The sequence below is a fragment of the Hyla sarda genome, chromosome 5 (assembly GCF_029499605.1).
Source record: "Hyla sarda isolate aHylSar1 chromosome 5, aHylSar1.hap1, whole genome shotgun sequence".
NCBI lineage: Eukaryota > Metazoa > Chordata > Amphibia > Anura > Hylidae > Hyla > Hyla sarda.
In genome coordinates, this window is record NC_079193.1 from 489960 (window position 1) to 511201 (window position 21242).

General features: G+C 43.9%; 1 protein-coding gene across 1 annotated transcript in view; it reads left to right on the forward strand.

Moving 5' to 3' along the window:
- OBSCN (obscurin, cytoskeletal calmodulin and titin-interacting RhoGEF) overlaps positions 1-21242 on the forward strand; it is a 577179-nt gene that overhangs the window by 412069 nt on the left and 143868 nt on the right. The window contains 1 exon segment of the mRNA XM_056518694.1: positions 8204-8331. Coding sequence (XP_056374669.1) covers positions 8204-8331 — 128 coding nt within the window.

Sequence of the window (21242 nt, forward strand, 5' to 3'; positions counted from 1 at the left end):
CGCTCCTCTTATAACGCTCCAGTACTGATATAACCTCTATATATTACATCATATATGATATCATCCGCTCCTCTTATAACGCTCCAGTACTGATATAATCTCTATAAATTACATCATATGTGATATCAGCCGCTCTTCTTATAACGCTCCAGTACTGATATAACCTCTATATATTACATCATATGTGATATCAGCCGCTCCTCTTATAACGCTCCAGTACTGATATAACCTCTATATATTACATCATATGTGATGATATCAGCCGCTCCTCTTATAACGCTCCAGTACTGATATAACCTCTATATATTACATCATATATGATATCATCCGCTCCTCTTATAACGCTCCAGTACTGATATAATCTCTATATATTACATATGTGATGATATCAGCTGCTCCTCTTATAACGCTCCAGTACTGATATAACCTCTATATATTACATCATATGTGATGATATCAGCCGCTCCTCTTATAACGCTCCAGTACTGATATAATCTCTATATATTACATCATATGTGATATCAGCCGCTCTTCTTATAACGCTCCAGTACTGATATAACCTCTATATATTACATCATATGTGATGATATCAGCCGCTCCTCTTATAACGCTCCAGTACTGATATAACCTCTATATATTACATCATATGTGACTGATATCAGCCGCTCCTCTTATAACGCTCCAGTACTGATATAACCTTTATATATTACATCATATGTGATGATATCAGCCGCTCCTCTTATAACGCTCCAGTACTGATATAACCTCTATATATTACATCATATGTGATAATATCAGCCGCTTCTCTTATAAAGCTCCAGTACTGATCTAATCTCTATATATTACATCATATGTGATGATATCAGCCGCTCCTCTTATAACGCTCCAGTACTGATATAACCTCTATATATTACATCATATGTGATATCAGCCGCTCCTCTTATAACGCTCCAGTACTGATATAATCTCTATATATTACATCATATATGATATCAGCCGCTCCTCTTATAACGCTCCAGTACTGATATAACCTCTATATATTACATCATATGTGATGATATCAGCCGCTCCTCTTATAACGCTCCAGTACTGATATAACCTCTATATATTACATCATATGTGACTGATATCAGCCGCTCCTCTTATAACGCTCCAGTACTGATATAACCTCTATATCTTACATCATATGTGATGATATCAGCCGCTCCTCTTATAACGCTCCAGTACTGATATAATCTCTATATATTACATCATATGTGATGATAGCAGCCGGTCCTCTTATAACGCTCCAATACTGATATAACCTCTATATATTACATCATTTGTGATATCAGCCGCTCCTCTTATAACGCTCCAGTACTGATATAACCTCTATATATTACATCATATGTGATGATATCAGCCGCTCCTTTTATAACGCTCCAGTACTGATATAACCTCTATATATTACATCATATGTGATATCAGCCGCTCCTCTTATAACGCTCCAGTACTGATATAATCTCTATATATTACATCATATGTGACTGATATCAGCCGCTCCTCTTATAACGCTCCAGTAATGATATAATCTCTATATATTACATCATATGTGATATCAGCCGTTCCTCTTATAACGCTCCAGTACTGATATAATCTCTATATATTACATCATATGTGATATCAGCCGTTCCTCTTATAACGCTCCAGTACTGATATAACCTCTATATTACATCAGATGTGATATCAGCCGCTCCTCTTATAACGCTCCAGTACTGATATAATCTCTATATATTACATCATATGTGACTGATATCAGCCGCTCCTCTTATAACGCTCCAGTACTGATATAATCTCTATATATTACATCATATGTGACTGATATCAGCCGCTCCTCTTATAACGCTCCAGTACTGATATAACCTCTATATATTACATCATATGTGATGATATCAGCCGCTCCTCTTATAACGCTCCAATACTGATATAACCTCTATATATTACATCATATGTGATGATATCAGCCGCTCCTCTTATAACGCTCCAGTACTGATATAACCTCTATATATTACATCATATGTGATGATATCAGCCGCTCCTCTTATAACGCTCCAGTACTGATATAACCTCTATATATTACATCATATGTGATATCAGCCGCTCCTCTTATAATACTCCAGTACTGATATAACCTCTATATATTACATCATATGTGATATCAGCCGCTCCTCTTATAACGCTCCAGTACTGATATAACCTCTATATATTACATCATATGTGACTGATATCAGCCGCTCCTCTTATAACGCTCCAGTACTGATATAACCTCTATATATTACATCATATGTGACTGATATCAGCCTCTCCTCTTATAACACTCCAGTACTGATATAATCTCTATATATTACATCATATGTGATATCAGCCGCTCCTCTTATAACGCTCCAGTACTGATATAATCTCTATATATTACATCATATGTGATGATATCAGCCGCTCCTCTTATAACGCTCCAGTACTGATATAATCTCTATATATTACATCATATGTGACTGATATCAGCCGCTCCTCTTATAACGCTCCAGTACTGATATAACCTCTATATATTACATCATATGTGATATCAGCCGCTCCTCTTATAACACTCCAGTACTGATATAACCTCTATATATTACATCATATGTGATGATATCAGCCGCTCCCCTTATAACGCTCCAGTACTGATATAACCTCTATATATTACATCATATGTGACTGATATCAGCCGCTCCTCTTATAACGCTCCAGTACTGATATAACCTCTATATATTACATCATATGTGATATCAGCCGCTCCTCTTATAACGCTCCAGTACTGATATAACCTCTATATATTACATCATATGTGACTGATATCAGCCGCTCCTCTTATAACGCTCCAGTACTGATATAATCTCTATATATTACATCATATGTGATGATATCAGCCGCTCCTCTTATAACGCTCCAGTACTGATATAACCTCTATATATTACATCATATTTGATATCAGCCGCTCCTCTTATAACGCTCCAGTACTGATATAACCTCTATATATTACATCATATGTGATGATATCAGCCGCTCCTCTTATAACGCTCCAATACTGATATAACCTCTATATATTACATCATATGTGATGATATCAGCCGCTCCTCTTATAACGCTCCAGTACTGATATAATCTCTATATATTACATATGTGATGATATCAGCTGCTCCTCTTATAACGCTCCAGTACTGATATAACCTCTATATATTACATCATAGGTGATGATATCAGCCGCTCCTCTTATAACGCTCCAGTACTGATATAATCTCTATATATTACATCATATGTGATATCAGCCGCTCTTCTTATAACGCTCCAGTACTGATATAACCTCTATATATTACATCATATGTGACTGATATCAGCCGCTCCTCTTATAACGCTCCAGTACTGATATAATCTCTATATATTACATCATATGTGATGATATCAGCCGCTCCTCTTATAACGCTCCAGTACTGATATAACCTCTATATCTTACATCATATGTGATATCAGCCTCTCCTCTTATAACGCTCCAGTACTGATATAATCTCTATATATTACATCATATGTGATATCAGCCGCTCCTCTTATAACGCTCCAGTACTGATATAATCTCTATATATTACATCATATGTGATATCAGCCGCTCCTCTTATAACGCTCCAGTACTGATATAACCTCTATATGTTACATCATATGTGATGATATCAGCCGCTCCTCTTATAACGCTCCAGTACTGATATAACCTCTATATATTACATCATATGTGATATCAGCCGCTCCTCTTATAACGCTCCAGTACTGATATAACCTCTATATATTACATCATATATGATATCAGCCGCTCCTCTTATAACGCTCCAGTACTGATATAACCTCTATATATTACACATGTGACTGATATCCTCTTATAACGCCCCAGTACTGATATAACCTCTATATATTACATCATATGTGACTGATATCAGCCGCTCCTCTTATAACATTCCAGTACTGATATAACCTCTATATATTACATCATATGTGAAAAGCCGCTCCTCTTATAACGCTCCAGTACTGATATAACCTCTATATATTACATCATATGTGATGATATCAGCCGCTCCTCTTATAACGCTCCAGTACTGATATAATCTCTATATATTACATCATATGTGATGATATCAGACGCTCCTCTTATAACGCTCCAGTACTGATATAACCTCTATATATTACATCATATGTGATGATATCAGCCGCTCCTCTTATAACACTCCAGTACTGATATAATCTCTATATATTACATCATATGTGATGATATCAGCCGCTCCTCTTATAACGCTCCAGTACTGATATAATCTCTATATATTACATCATATGTGATGATATCAGCCGCTCCTCTTATAACGCTTCAGTACTGATATAACCTCTATATATTACATCATATATGATATCAGCCGCTCCTCTTATAACGCTCCAGTACTGATATAATCTCTATATATTACATCATATGTGACTGATATCAGCCGCTCCTCTTATAACGCTCCAGTACTGATATAACCTCTATATATTACATCATATATGATATCATCCGCTCCTCTTATAACGCTCCAGTACTGATATAACCTCTATAAATTACATCATATGTGATATCAGCCGCTCTTATTATAACGCTCCAGTACTGATATAACCTCTATATATTACATCATATATGATATCAGCCGCTCCTCTTATAACGCTCCAGTACTGATATAACCTCTATATATTACATCATATGTGATGATATCAGCCGCTCCTCTTATAACGCTCCAGTACTGATATAACCTCTATATATTACATATGTGATGATATCAGCTGCTCCTCTTATAACGCTCCAGTACTGATATAACCTCTATATATTACATCATAGGTGATGATATCAGCCGCTCCTCTTATAACGCTCCAGTACTGATATAATCTCTATATATTACATCATATGTGATATCAGCCGCTCTTCTTATAACGCTCCAGTACTGATATAACCTCTATATATTACATCATATGTGACTGATATCAGCCGCTCCTCTTATAACGCTCCAGTACTGATATAATCTCTATATATTACATCATATGTGATGATATCAGCCGCTCCTCTTATAACGCTCCAGTACTGATATAACCTCTATATATTACATCATATGTGATATCAGCCGCTCCTCTTATAACGCTCCAGTACTGATATAACCTCTATATATTACACATGTGACTGATATCCTCTTATAACGCTCCAGTACTGATATAATCTCTATATATTACATCATATGTGACTGATATCAGCCGCTCGTCTTATAACGCTCCAGTTCTGATATAAGATCTATATATTACATCATATGTGATATCAGCCGCTCCTCTTATAACGCTCCAGTACTGATATAATCTCTATATATTACATCATATGTGATGATATCAGCCGCTCCTCTTATAACGCTCCAGTACTGATATAACCTCTATATATTACATCATATGTGATGATATCAGCCGCTCGTCTTATAACGCTCCAGTTCTGATATAAGCTCTATATATTACATCATATGTGATATCAGCCGCTCCTCTTATAACGCTCCAGTACTGATATAACCTCTATATGTTACATCATATGTGATGATATCAGCCGCTCCTCTTATAACGCTCCAGTACTGATATAACCTCTATATATTACATCATATATGATATCAGCCGCTCCTCTTATAACGCTCCAGTACTGATATAATCTCTATATATTACATCATATGTGATGATATCTGCTGCTCCTCTTATAACGCTCCAGTACTGATATAACCTCTATATGTTACATCATATGTGATGATATCAGCCGCTCCTCTTATAACGCTCCAGTACTGATATAATCTCTATATATTACATCATATGTGATATCAGCCGCTCCTCTTATAACGCTCCAGTACTGATATAACCTCTATATATTACATCATATGTGATATCAGCCGCTCCTCTTATAACGCTCCAGTACTGATATAATCTCTATATATTACATCATATGTGATGATATCAGCCGCTCCTCTTATAACGCTCCAGTACTGATATAATCTCTATATATTACATCATATGTGATGATATCAGCTGCTCCTCTTATAACGCTCCAGTACTGATATAACCTCTATATATTACATCATATGTGATATCAGCCGCTCTTCTTATAACGCTCCAGTACTGATATAACCTCTATATATTACATCATATGTGACTGATATCAGCCGCTCCTCTTATAACGCTCCAGTACTGATATAACCTCTATATATTACATCATATGTGATATCAGCCGCTCCTCTTATAACGCTCCAGTACTGATATAACCTCTATATATTACATCATATATGATATCAGCCGCTCCTCTTATAATGCTCCAGTACTGATATAACCTCTATATATTACATCATATGTGATGATATCAGCCGCTCGTCTTATAACGCTCCAGTTCTGATATAATCTCTATATATTACATCATATGTGATATCAGCCGCTCCTCTTATAACGCTCCAGTACTGATATAATCTCTATATATTACATCATATGTGATATCAGCCGCTCCTCTTATAACGCTCCAGTACTGATATAACCTCTATATGTTACATCATATGTGATGATATCAGCCGCTCCTCTTATAACGCTCCAGTACTGATATAACCTCTATATATTACATCATATATGATATCAGCCGCTCCTCTTATAACGCTCCAGTACTGATATAATCTCTATATATTACATCATATGTGATGATATCAGCCGCTCCTCTTATAACGCTCCAGTACTGATATAACCTCTATATGTTACATCATATGTGATGATATCAGCCGCTCCTCTTATAACGCTCCAGTACTGATATAATCTCTATATATTACATCATATGTGATATCAGCCGCTCCTCTTATAACGCTCCAGTACTGATATAACCTCTATATATTACATCATATGTGATATCAGCCGCTCCTCTTATAACGCTCCAGTACTGATATAACCTCTATATATTACATCATATGTGATGATATCAGCCGCTCCTCTTATAACGCTCCAGTACTGATATAATCTCTATATATTACATCATATGTGATGATATCAGCCGCTCCTCTTATAACGCTCCAGTACTGATATAACCTCTATATATTACATCATATGTGATGATATCAGCCGCTCCTCTTATAACGCTCCAGTACTGATATAACCTCTATATATTACATCATATGTGATGATATCATCCGCTCCTCTTATAACGCTCCAGTACTGATATAATCTCTATATATTACATCATATGTGATGATATCAGCCGCTCCTCTTATACCACTCCAGTACTGATATAACCTCTATATATTACATCATATGTGATATCAGCCGCTCCTCTTATAACGCTCCAGTACTGATATAACCTCTATATATTACATCATATGTGACTGATATCAGCCGCTCCTCTTATAACGCTCCAGTACTGATATAACCTCTATATATTACATCATATGTGATATCAGCCGCTCCTCTTATAACGCTCCAGTACTGATATAACCTCTATATATTACATCATATGTGATATCAGCCGCTCCTCTTATAACGCTCCAGTACTGATATAACCTCTATATATTACATCATATGTGATGGTATCAGCCGCTCCTATTATAACGCTCCAGTACTGATATAACCTCTATATATTACATCATATGTGATGATATCAGCCGCTCCTCTTATAACGCTCCAGTACTGATATAACCTCTATATATTACATCATATGTGATGATATCAGCCGCTCCTCTTATAACGCTCCAGTACTGATATAACCTCTATATATTACATCATATGTGATGATATCAGCCGCTCCTCTTATAACGCTCCAGCTGTGTTGTAGTCAGTGAGATTTGGAGATGCTGGCCCTTTAAGCGCTGACCTGTAATAATCTCTGTATAATGGTTGTTGCACTGGAGTTGAGCAGCCGTCCCCTCTCTCAGGGGTTTATTTTATGGATTTCTCGTCTTTATTAACCCCCTCATGCTGCGGGGAGCATTAACCCATTTGGTGCCTCCCCGGTTGCACGGCAGGGATGATGGGAGCAGAATTGTGGTAGGATGTCGCTCTCTCCTGTGAACAGATTGCTGCCTTAGTCACATTGAGGTTTATAAATAGCTCCAGAGCAGCGCTCTGTCTTCCTCAGGCTTCAGATGGATGCTGCGGAGCGGAGATGCTGGACACAGGGGGCTCAGCACTGGGATGTCCACAGCCATGTCTACATCCAGACCACACACAAGAGCTGCCTGCACGTCAGCCCGGAGCCGGGAGCCAGTGAGTATGGGGGGATGTGCATGGTGGGGGGAGTAGTATGGACGGGAGGATGTCCATGGTGGGGGGAGTAGTATGGACGGGAGGATGTGCATGGTGGGGGGAGTAGTATGGACGGGAGGATGTCCATGGTGGGGGGAGTAGTATGGACGGGAGGATGTCCATGGTGGGGGGAGTAGTATGGACGGGAGGATGTGCATGGTGGGGGGAGTAGTATGGACGGGAGGATGTCCATGGTGGGGGGAGTAGTATGGACGGGAGGATGTGCATAGTGGGGGGAGTATTATGGACGGGAGGATGTGCATGGTGGGGGGAGTAGTATGGACGGGAGGATGTCCATGGTGGGGGGAGTAGTATGGACGGGAGGATGTGCATGGTGGGGGGAGTAGTATGTAGGGGGGAGTAGTATGGACGGGAAGATGTGCATTGTGGGGGGAGTAGTATGTAGGGGGGAGTAGTATGGACGGGAGGATGTGCATGGTGGGGGGAGTAGTATGTAGGGGGGAGTAGTATGGACGGGAGGATGTGCATGGTGGGGGGAGTAGTATGGACGGGAGGATGTGCATAGTGGGGGGAGTAGTATGGACGGGAGGATGTGCATGGTGGGGGGAGTAGTATGGACGGGAGGATGTGCATAGTGGGGGGAGTAGTATGGACGGGGGAATTGTGAGGAGGGGTCACTGATGCTTTGTGAACCTCTGAATGCTGAGGGCTCATTCTATATGGGGGGAGGGACAAGGTACAGACCCCAGACTTAATCCTAGGGACGCTACACCCCCTGAATGTAGATGTGGAAGAGGAGTGCAGTGTGGATTGCATGGAGGGGTCAAGGCAAGTGATATGAGGGCATTGTATAGAGAGGTCAGGGCCAGTGTTATGGGGGCATTGTATAGAGAGGTCAGGGCCAGTGTTATGGGGGCATTGTATAGAGAGGTCACGGCCAGTGTTATGGGGGCATTGTATAGAGAGGACAGGGCCAGTGTTATGGGGGCATTGTATAGAGAGGACAGGGCCAGTGTTATGGGGGCATTTTATAGAGAGGACAGGGCCAGTGTTATGGGGGCATTGTATAGAGAGGTCAGGGCCAGTGTTATGGGGGAATTGTATAGAAAGGTCAGGGCCATTGTTATGGGGGCAATGTATAGAGAGGTCAGGGCCAGTGTTATGGGGGCATTGTATAGAGGGGTCACGGCAAGTGTTATGGGGGCATTGTATAGAGAGGTCAGGGCCAGTGTTATGGGGGCAATGTATAGAGAGGTCAGGGGCAGTGTTATGGGGGCATTGTATAGAGAGGTCAGGGCCAGTGTTATGGGGGCATTGTATAGAGAGGTCAGGGCCAGTGTTATGGGGGCATTGTATAGAGAGGACAGGGCCAGTGTTATGGGGGCATTGTATAGAGAGGTCAGGGGCAGTGTTATGGGGGCATTGTATAGAGAGGACAGGGCCAGTGTTATGGGGGCATTGTATAGAGAGGACAGGGCCAGTGTTATGGGGGCATTGTATAGAGGGGTCAGGGCCAGTGTTATGGGGGCATTGTATAGAGAGGTCAGGGCCAGTGTTATGGGGGCATTGTATAGAGAGGTCAGGGGCAGTGTTATGGGGGCATTGTATAGAGAGGTCAGGGGCAGTGTTATGGGGGCATTGTATAGAGAGGTCAGGGCCAGTGTTATGAGGGCATTGTATAGAGAGGTCAGGGCCGGTGTTATGGGGGCATTGTATAGAGAGGTCAGGGGCAGTGTTATGGGGGCATTGTATAGAGAGGTCAGGGCCAGTGTTATGGGGGCATTGTATAGAGAGGTCAGGGCCGGTGTTATGGGGGCATTGTATAGAGAGGTCAGGGGCAGTGTTATGGGGGCATTGTATAGAGAGGTCAGGGCCAGTGTTATGAGGGCATTGTATAGAGAGGTGAGGGCCAGTGTCATAAGGGCATTGTATAGAGAGGTGAGGGCCAGTGTTATGGGGGCATTGTATAGAGAGGTCAGGGCCAGTGTTATGGGGGCATTGTATAGAGAGGTCAGGGCCAGTGTTATGAGGGCATTGTATAGAGAGGTCAGGGCCAGTGTTATGGGGGCATTGTATAGAGAGGTCAGGGGGCCAGTGTTATGGGGGCATTGTATAGAGAGGTCAGGGCCAGTGTTATGGGGGCATTGTATAGAGAGGTCAGGGCCAGTGTTATGGGGGCATTGTATAGAGAGGTCAGGGCCAGTGTTATGGGGGCATTGTATAGAGAGGTCAGGGCCAGTGTTATGGGGGCATTGTATAGAGAGGTGAGGGCCAGTGTTATGGGGGCATTGTATAGAGAGGTCAGGGCCAGTGTTATGGGGGCAATGTATAGAGAGGTCAGGGTCAGTGTTATGGGGGCATTGTATAGAGAGGTCGGGGCCAGTGTTATGGGGGCATTGTATAGAGAGGTCAGGGCCATTGTTATGGGGGCATTGTATAGAGAGGTCAGGGCCAGTTTTATGGGGGCATTGTATAGAGAGGTGAGGGCCAGTGTTATGGGGGCATTGTATAGAGAGGTCAGGGCCAGTGTTATGGGGGCAATGTATAGAGAGGTCAGGGTCAGTGTTATGGGGGCATTGTATAGAGAGGTCGGGGCCAGTGTTATGGGGGCATTGTATAGAGAGGTCAGGGCCATTGTTATGGGGGCAATGTATACAGAGGTCAGGGCCAGTGTCATGAGGGCATTGTATAGAGAGGTCAGGGCCAGTGTTATGGGGGCATTGTATAGAGAGGACAGGGACAGTGTTATGGGGGCATTGTATAGAGAGGACAAGGCCAGTGTTATGGGGGCATTGTATAGAGAGGTCAGGGCCAGTGTTATGGGGGCATTGTATAGAGATGACAGGGCCAGTGTTATGGGGGCATTGTATAGAGAGGTCAGGGGCAGTGTTATGGGGGCATTGTATAGAGAGGACAGGGCCAGTGTTATGGGGGCATTGTATAGAGAGGTCAGGGCCATTGTTATGGGGGCAATGTATAGAGAGGTCAGGGCCAGTGTTATGGGGGCATTGTATAGAAGGGTCATGGCAAGTGTTATGGGGGCATTGTATAGAGAGGTCAGGGCCAGTGTTATGGGGGCATTGTATAGAGAGGTCAGGGCCAGTGTTATGAGGGCATTGTATAGAGAGGTCAGGGCCAGTGTTATGGGGGCATTGTATAGAGAGGTCAGGGGGCCAGTGTTATGGGGGCATTGTATAGAGAGGTCAGGGCCAGTGTTATGGGGGCATTGTATAGAGAGGTCAGGGCCAGTGTTATGGGGGCATTGTATAGAGAGGTCAGGGCCAGTGTTATGGGGGCATTGTATAGAGAGGTCAGGGCCAGTGTTATGGGGGCATTGTATAGAGAGGTGAGGGCCAGTGTTATGGGGGCATTGTATAGAGAGGTCAGGGCCAGTGTTATGGGGGCAATGTATAGAGAGGTCAGGGTCAGTGTTATGGGGGCATTGTATAGAGAGGTCGGGGCCAGTGTTATGGGGGCATTGTATAGAGAGGTCAGGGCCATTGTTATGGGGGCATTGTATAGAGAGGTCAGGGCCAGTTTTATGGGGGCATTGTATAGAGAGGTGAGGGCCAGTGTTATGGGGGCATTGTATAGAGAGGTCAGGGCCAGTGTTATGGGGGCAATGTATAGAGAGGTCAGGGTCAGTGTTATGGGGGCATTGTATAGAGAGGTCGGGGCCAGTGTTATGGGGGCATTGTATAGAGAGGTCAGGGCCATTGTTATGGGGGCAATGTATACAGAGGTCAGGGCCAGTGTCATGAGGGCATTGTATAGAGAGGTCAGGGCCAGTGTTATGGGGGCATTGTATAGAGAGGACAGGGACAGTGTTATGGGGGCATTGTATAGAGAGGACAAGGCCAGTGTTATGGGGGCATTGTATAGAGAGGTCAGGGCCAGTGTTATGGGGGCATTGTATAGAGATGACAGGGCCAGTGTTATGGGGGCATTGTATAGAGAGGTCAGGGGCAGTGTTATGGGGGCATTGTATAGAGAGGACAGGGCCAGTGTTATGGGGGCATTGTATAGAGAGGTCAGGGCCATTGTTATGGGGGCAATGTATAGAGAGGTCAGGGCCAGTGTTATGGGGGCATTGTATAGAAGGGTCATGGCAAGTGTTATGGGGGCATTGTATAGAGAGGTCAGGGCCAGTGTTATGGGGGCAATGTATAGAGAGGTCAGGGCCAGTGTTATGGGGGCATTGTATAGAGAGGTCAGGGCCAGTGTTATGGGGGCATTGTATAGAGAGGTCAGGGCCAGTGTTATGGGGGCATTGTATAGAGAGGTCAGGGCCAGTGTTATGGGGGCATTGTATAGAGAGGTGAGGGCCAGTGTTATGGGGGCATTGTATAGAGGGGTCACGGCAAGTGTTATGGGGGCATTGTATAGAGAGGTCAGGGCCAGTGTTATAGGGGCATTGTATAGAGAGGTGAGGGCCAGTGTTACGGGGGAATTGTATAGAGAGGTCAGGTCCAGTGTTATGGGGTACTGTTACGCCGAGCTCTCCGGGTCCCCGCTCCTCCCCGGAACGCTCACAGCGTTCTCCTGTCGCGGTGCGCATCCCGACCCGCTTACCAGACTCGCTCCCCGTCTGTGCTGCCCCGGCGTGCGCGGCCCCGCTCCCTAGGGCGCGCGCGCGCCGGGTCTTTGCGATTTAAAGGGCCGGTGCGCCACTGATTTGCGCATGGTTTTTAATCAGTATTCTCACCTGTGCACTTCCCTACTTATACCTCACTTCCCCTGCACTCCCTCGCCGGATCTGTTGCCATTGTGCCAGTGAAAGCGTTTCCTTGTGTGTTCCTAGCCTGTGTTCCAGACCTCCTGCCGTTGCCCCTGACTACGATCCTTGCTGCCTGCCCCGACCTTCTGCTACGTCCGACCTTGCTCTTGTCTACTCCCTTGTACCGCGCTTATCTCAGCAGTCAGCGAGGTTGAGCCGTTGCTGGTGGATACGACCTGGTTGCTACCGCCGCTGCAAGACCATCCCGCTTTGCGGCGGGCCCTGGTGAATACCAGTAGCAACTTAGAACCGGTCCACCGACACGGTCCACGCCAATCCCTCTCTGACACAGATGATCCACCTCCAGCCTGCCGAATCGTGACAGTAGATCCGGCCATGGATCCCGCTGAGGTCCCGCTGCCAGTTGTCGCCGACCTCACCACGGTGGTTGCCCAGCAGTCGCAACAGATAGCGCAACAAGGCCATCAGCTGTCTCAACTGACCGTGATGCTACAGCAGCTACTACCACAGCTTCAGCAATCATCTCCTCCGCCAGCTCCTGCACCTCCTCCGCAGCGAGTGGCCACTTCCGTCCTACGACTATCCTTGCCGGATAAATTTGATGGGGACTCTAAGTTTTGCCGTGGCTTTCTTTCACAATGTTCCCTGCACTTGGAGATGATGTCGGACCAGTTTCCTACTGAAAGGTCTAAGGTGGCTTTCGTAGTCAGCCTTCTGTCTGGGAAAGCTCTGTCATGGGCCACACCGCTCTGGGACCGCAATGACCCCGTCACTGCCTCTGTACACTCCTTCTCGGAAATTCGTAGTGTCTTTGAGGAACCTGCCCGAGCCTCTTCTGCCGAGACTGCCCTGCTGAACCTGGTCCAGGGTAATTCTTCAGTAGGCGAGTACGCCGTACAATTCCGTACTCTTGCCTCCGAATTATCCTGGAATAATGAGGCCCTCTGCGCGACCTTCAAAAAAGGCCTATCCAGCTACATTAAAGATGTTCTGGCCGCACGAGAAATCCCTGCTAATCTACATGAACTTATTCATCTAGCCACCCGCATTGACATGCGTTTTTCCGAAAGGCGTCAGGAGCTCCGCCAGGATATGGACTTTGTTCGCACGAGGCGGTTTCTCTCCCCGGCTCCTCTCTCCTCTGGTCGTCTGCAATCCCTTCCTGTGCCTCCCGCCGTGGAGGCTATGCAAGTAGACCGGTCTCACCTGACACCTCAAGAGAGGACACGACGCCGCATGGAGAACCTATGCCTGTACTGTGCCAGTACCGAACACTTCCTGAGGGATTGTCCTATCCGACCTCCACGTCAGGAAAGACGCACTCCGATCCTGCACAAAGGTGAGACAGCTCTAGGTGTGAACTCTGCTTCTCCACGTCTTACTGTGCCTGTGCGGATTTCTTCTCCTACCTTCTTCTTCTCAGCTGTGGCCTTCTTGGATTCCGGATCTGCAGAAAATTTTATTTTGGCCTCTTTCGTTAACAGGTTCAACATCCCGGTGACCAGTCTCGCCAGACCCCTCTACATCGCCTCTGTTAATAATGAAAGATTGGACTGTACTGTGCGTTACCGCACGGAACCCCTCTTAATGTGCATTGGACCCCATCACGAAAAGATTGAATTTCTGGTCCTCTCTAACTGCACTTCTGAAATTCTTCTTCGACTACCTTGGCTTCAACGCCATTACCCTACACTCGATTGGACCACCGGGGAGATCAAGAACTGGGGTACTACTTGCCACAAAAAGTGTCTTATGTCTGCTCCCAGTACTGTCAGTCAAAACCCTATGGCTCCTCCCATACCAGGTCTCCCCAAGGCCTATCTGGACTATGCTGATGTTTTTTGCAAAAAACAAGCAGAGACTTTGCCTCCTCACAGGTCTTATGACTGTCCTATTGACCTCCTCCCTGGTACTACTCCACCCTGGGGCAGAATCTATCCTCTGTCTGCTCCGGAAACACAAGCTATGACGGAGTACAGAAAATTTAAAAAGGGGATTTATCCGCAAGTCTTCCTCCCCTGCCGGAGCGGGGTTCTTCTTCCTCTCCAAAAAAGACGGTCAGAGGTAAAAAAAAAAATTCTTGTAGATTGGGAGAATTGCGGCCCTGAGGAGAGGTCATGGGAACCCGAGGACAACATCCTTGACAAGGACCTTATCCACAAATTCTCAGGTTCTAAAAAGAGGGGGAGACCCAAGGGGGGGGGGGGTACTGTTACACTGAGCGCTCCGGGTCCCCGCTCACAGCGTTCTCCTGTTCGCTGCGCCCCAGTCAGACCCGCTTACCAGACTCGCTCCCCATCTGTGCTGCCCCGGCGTGCGCGGCCCCGCTCCCTAGGGCGCGCGCGCGCAGGGTCTTTGCGATTTAAAGGGCCGGTGCGCCACTGATTGGCACATGGGTTTTAATCAGTATCTTCACCTGTGCACTCCCTATGTATACCTCACTTCCCCTGCACTCCCTTGCCGGATCTTGTTGCCATTGTGCCAGTGAAAGCGTTTCCTTGTGTGTTCGTAGCCTGTGTTCCAGACCTCCTGCCGTTGCCCCTGACTACGATCCTTGCCGCCTGCCCTGACCTTCTGCTACGTCCGACCTTGCTTCTGTCTACTCCCTTGTACCGCGCTTATCTCAGCAGTCAGAGAGGTTGAGCCATTACCGGTGGATACGACCTGGTTGCTACCGCCGCTGCAAGACCATCCCGCTTTGCGGCGGGCTCTGGTGAATACCAGTAGCAACTTAGAACCGGTCCACTAGCACGGTCCACGCCAATCCCTCTCTGGCACAGAGGATCCACCTCCAGCCTGCCGAATCGTGACAGGGGCATTGTATAGAGAGGTCAGGGGCAGTGTTATGGGGGCATTGTATAGAGAGGTCAGGGGCAGTGTTATGGGGGCATTGTATAGAGGGGTCAGGGCCAGTGTTATGGGGGCATTGTATAGAGAGGTCAGGGGCAGTGTTATGGGGGCATTGTATAGAGAGGTCAGGGCCAGTGTTATGGGGGCATTGTATAGAGAGGTCAGGGCCAGTGTTATGGGGGCATTGTATAGAGAGGTCAGGGCCAGTGTTATGGGGGCATTGTATAGAGAGGTCAGGGCCAGTGTTATGGGGGCATTGTATAGAGGAGTCAGGGCCAGTGTTATGGGGGCATTGTATAGAGAGGTCAGGGCCAGTGTTATGGGGGCATTGTATAGAGAGGACAGGGCCAGTGTTATGGGGGCATTGTATAGAGGGGTCAGGGCCAGTGTTATGGGGGCAATGTATAGAGAGGTGAGGGCCAGTGTTATGGGGGCATTGTATAGAGAGGTCAGGGGCAGTGTTATGGGGGCATTGTATAGAGAGGTCAGGGCCAGTGTTATGGGGGCATTGTATAGAGAGGTCAGGGCCAGTGTTATGGGGGCATTGTATAAAGGGGTCAGGAGCGGTGTTATGGGGGGCATTGTATAGAGAGGTGAAGGCCAGTGTTATGGGGGCATTGTATAGAGAGGTCAGGGGCAGTGTTATGGGGGCATTGTATAGAGAGGTCAGGGCCAGTGTTATGGGGGCATTGTATAGAGAGGTCAGGGCCAGTGTTATGGGGGCATTGTATAAAGGGGTCAGGAGCGGTGTTATGGGGGGCATTGTATAGAGAGGTGAAGGCCAGTGTTATGGGGGCATTGTATAGAGAGGTCAGGGCCAGTGTTATGGGGGCATTGTATAGAGGGGTCAGGGCCAGTGTTATGGGGGCATTGTATAGAGAGGTCAGGGGCAGTGTTATGGGGGCATTGTATAGAGAGGTCAGGGCCAGTGTTATGGGGGCATTGTATAGAGAGGTCAGGGCCAGTGTTATGGGGGCATTGTATAAAGGGGTCAGGAGCGGTGTTATGGGGGGCATTGTATAGAGAGGTGAAGGCCAGTGTTATGGGGGCATTGTATAGAGGGGTCAGGGCCAGTGTTATGGGGGCAATGTATAGAGAGGTGAGGGCCAGTGTTATGGGGGCATTGTATAGAGAGGTCAGGGCCAGTGTTATGGGGGCAATGTATAGAGAGGTCAGGGCCAGTGTTATGGGGGCATTGTATAGAGAGGACAGGGCCAGTGTTATGGGGGCATTGTATAGAGAGGACAGGGCCAGTGTTATGGGGGCATTGTATAAAGGGGTCAGGAGCGGTGTTATGGGGGGCATTGTATAGAGAGGTGAAGGCCAGTGTTATGGGGGCATTGTATAGAGAGGTCAGGGGCAGTGTTATGGGGGCATTGTATAGAGAGGTCAGGGCCAGTGTTATGGGGGCATTGTATAGAGAGGTCAGGGCCAGTGTTATGGGGGCATTGTATAAAGGGGTCAGGAGCGGTGTTATGGGGGGCATTGTATAGAGAGGTGAAGGCCAGTGTTATGGGGGCATTGTATAGAGAGGTCAGGGGCAGTGTTATGGGGGCATTGTATAGAGAGGTCAGGGCCAGTGTTATGGGGGCATTGTATAGAGAGGTCAGGGCCAGTGTTATGGGGGCATTGTATAAAGGGGTCAGGAGCGGTGTTATGGGGGGCATTGTATAGAGAGGTGAAGGCCAGTGTTATGGGGGCATTTTATAGAGGGGTCAGGGCCAGTGTTATGGGGGCAATGTATAGAGAGGTCAGGGCCAGTGTTATGGGGGCATTGTATAGAGAGGACAGGGCCAGTGTTATGGGGGCATTGTATAGAGAGGACAGGGCCAGTGTTATGGGGGCATTGTATAGAGGGGTCAGGGCCAGTGTTATGGGGGCATTGTATAGAGAGGTCAGGGCCAGTGTTATGGGGGCATTGTATAGAGAGGTCAAGGCCAGTGTTATGGGGGCATTGTATAGAGAGGTCAGGGCCAGTGTTATGAGGGCATTGTATAGAGGAGTCAGGGCCAGTGTTATGGGGGCATTGTATAGAGAGGTCAGGGCCAGTGTTATGGGGGCATTGTATAGAGAGGTGAGGGCCAGTGTTATGGGGGCATTGTATAGAGGGGTCAGGGCCAGTGTTATGGGGGCAATGTATAGAGAGGTGAGGGCCAGTGTTATGGGGGCATTGTATAAAGAGGTCAGGGATATAGATAGAGATAGATAGATATGAGATAGATAGATATGAGATAGATAGATAGATATGAGATAGATAGATATGAGAAAGATAGATAGATATGAGATAGGTAGATAGATATGAGATAGATATATATTAGATAGATAGATAGATAGATAGATATGAGATAGATAGATAGATATGAGATAGATGGATATGAGATAGATAGATAGACAGATAGATAGATATGAGATAGATAGACAGATATGAGATAGATAGATAGATATGAGATAGATAGACAGATATGAGATAGATAGATAGATAGATATGAGATAAATAGATAGATATGAGATAGATAGATATGAGATAGATATGAGATAGATATGACATAGATAGATATGAGATAGATAGATAGATATGAGATAGATAGAAAGATAGATAGATAGACATGAGATAGATATGAGATAGATAGATATGAGATAGATAGATAGACAGATAGATAGATATGAGATAGATAGATATGAGATAGATAGACAGATAGATATGAGATAGATAGATATGAGATAGATAGATAGATATGAGATAGATAGATATGAGATAGATAGATAGATAGATAGGTATTAGATAGATAGATAGATAGATAGATAGATAGGTATTAGATAGATAGATAGATATGAGATAGATAGATATGAGATAGATAGATATGAGGTAGATAGATAGATATGAGATAGATAGATAGATAGATATGAGATAGATAGATATGAGATAGATAGATAGATAGATATGAGATAGATAGATATGTGATAGATAGATAGATATGAGATAGATAGATAGATAGATATGAGATAGATAGATATGAGATAGATAGATAGATAGATATGAGATAGATATGAGATAGATATGAGATAGATATGAGATAGATAGATATGAGATAGATATGAGATAGATAGATAGATATGAGATAGATATGAGATAGATATGAGATAGATAGATAGATATGAGATAGATATGAGATAGATAGATAGATATGAGATAGATATGAGATAGATAGATATGAGATAGATATGAGATGGATATATAGATAGATAGATATGAGATAGATAGATAGATATGAGATAGATAGATATGAGATAGATAGATATGAGATAGATATGAGATAGATATGAGATAGATATGAGATAGATAGATATGAGATAGATAGATATGAGATAGATAGATATGAGATAGATAGATAGATATGAGATAGATAGATAGATAGATATGAGATAGATATGAGATAGATATGAGATAGATATGAGATAGATAGATAGATATGAGATAGATATGAGATAGATAGATATGAGATAGATATGAGATGGATATATAGATAGATAGATATGAGATAGATAGATAGATATGAGATAGATAGATATGAGATAGATATGAGATAGATATGAGATAGATAGATAGATAGATAGATATGAGATAGATAGATAGATAGATAGATATGAGATAGATAGATAGATATGAGATAGATATGAGATAGATAGATAGATATATATGAGATAGATAGATATGAGATAGATATGAGATAGATAGATAGATAGATATGAGATAGATAGATAGATAGATATGAGATAGATATGAGATAGATAGATATGAGATAGATAGATAGATAGATATGAGATAGATATGAGATAGATAGACAGATAGATATATATGAGATAGATAGATATGAGATAGATAGATAGATAGATAGATATGAGATAGATAGATAGATAGATAGATATGAGATAGATAGATAGATAGATATGAGATAGATATGAGATAGATAGATATGAGATAGATAGATAGATAGATATGAGATAGATATGAGATAGATAGATAGATAGATATGAGATAGATAGATATGAGATAGATAGATAGATATGAGATAGATAGATAGATAGATAGATATGAGATAGATAGATAGATAGATAGATAGATATGAGATAGATAGATAGATAGATAGATATGAGATAGATAGATATGAGATAGATAGATAGATAGATAGATAGATATGAGATAGATAGATAGATAGATATGAGATAGATAGATATGAGATAGATAGATAGATATGAGATAGATAAATATATAGATATGAGATAGATAGATAGATATGAGATAGATATGAGATAGATAGACTTAGATCCTTCGTCCATAACCCTCAAGGTGACGCCAAGGTCGTTGTCTCTTGAATCTTTTCCCTTAGACGCTGTCATTATATTATTCACAATAACCTTCATCTGTGACTGATACATTATTACCGGGGCCCAGAGTGCAGCAGATCCCCCCATGTAAAGTGTGAAGGACGCCCCCTACAGGCAGAGGTGTCAGGGGTGTCTGAATTTGCTCTGTATAGTTGCTGTTAGATGGGTGTATGGATGATGGGTGTATGGATGATGGGTGTATGGATGATGAGTGTATGGACGATGAGTGTATGTATGGATGATGGGTGTATGGACGATGAGTGTATGGATGATGAGTGTATGGATGATGAGTGTATGGACGATGAGTGTATGTATGGATGATGGGTGTATGGATCATGAGTGTATGGATGATGAGTTTATGGACGATGAGTGTATGTATGGATGATGGGTGTATGGATGATGAGTATGTATGGATGATGGGTGTATGGATGATGGGTGTATGGATGATGGGTGTATGGATGATGAGTGTATGGATGATGAGTATGTATGGATGATGGGTGTATGGATGATGGGTGTATGGATGATGAGTGTATGGATGATGAGTGTATGGATGATGAGTGTATGGATGATGGGTGTATGGATGATGGGTGTATGGTTGATGGGTGTATGGATGATGGGTGTATGGTTGATGGGTGTATGGATGATGGGTGTATGGATGATGGGTGTATGGATGATGGGTGTATGGATGATGAGTGTTTGGATGATGAGTGTATGGATGATGAGTGTATGGATGATGAGTGTATGGATGATGAGTGTATGTATGGATGATGAGTGTATGGATGATGAGTGTATGGATGATGAGTGTATGGTTGATGAGTGTATGGTTGATGAGTGTATGGATGATGAGTGTATGGATGATGAGTGTATGGTTGATGAGTATATGGATGATGAGTGTATGGATGATGGGTGTATGGATGATGGGTGTATGGATGATGAG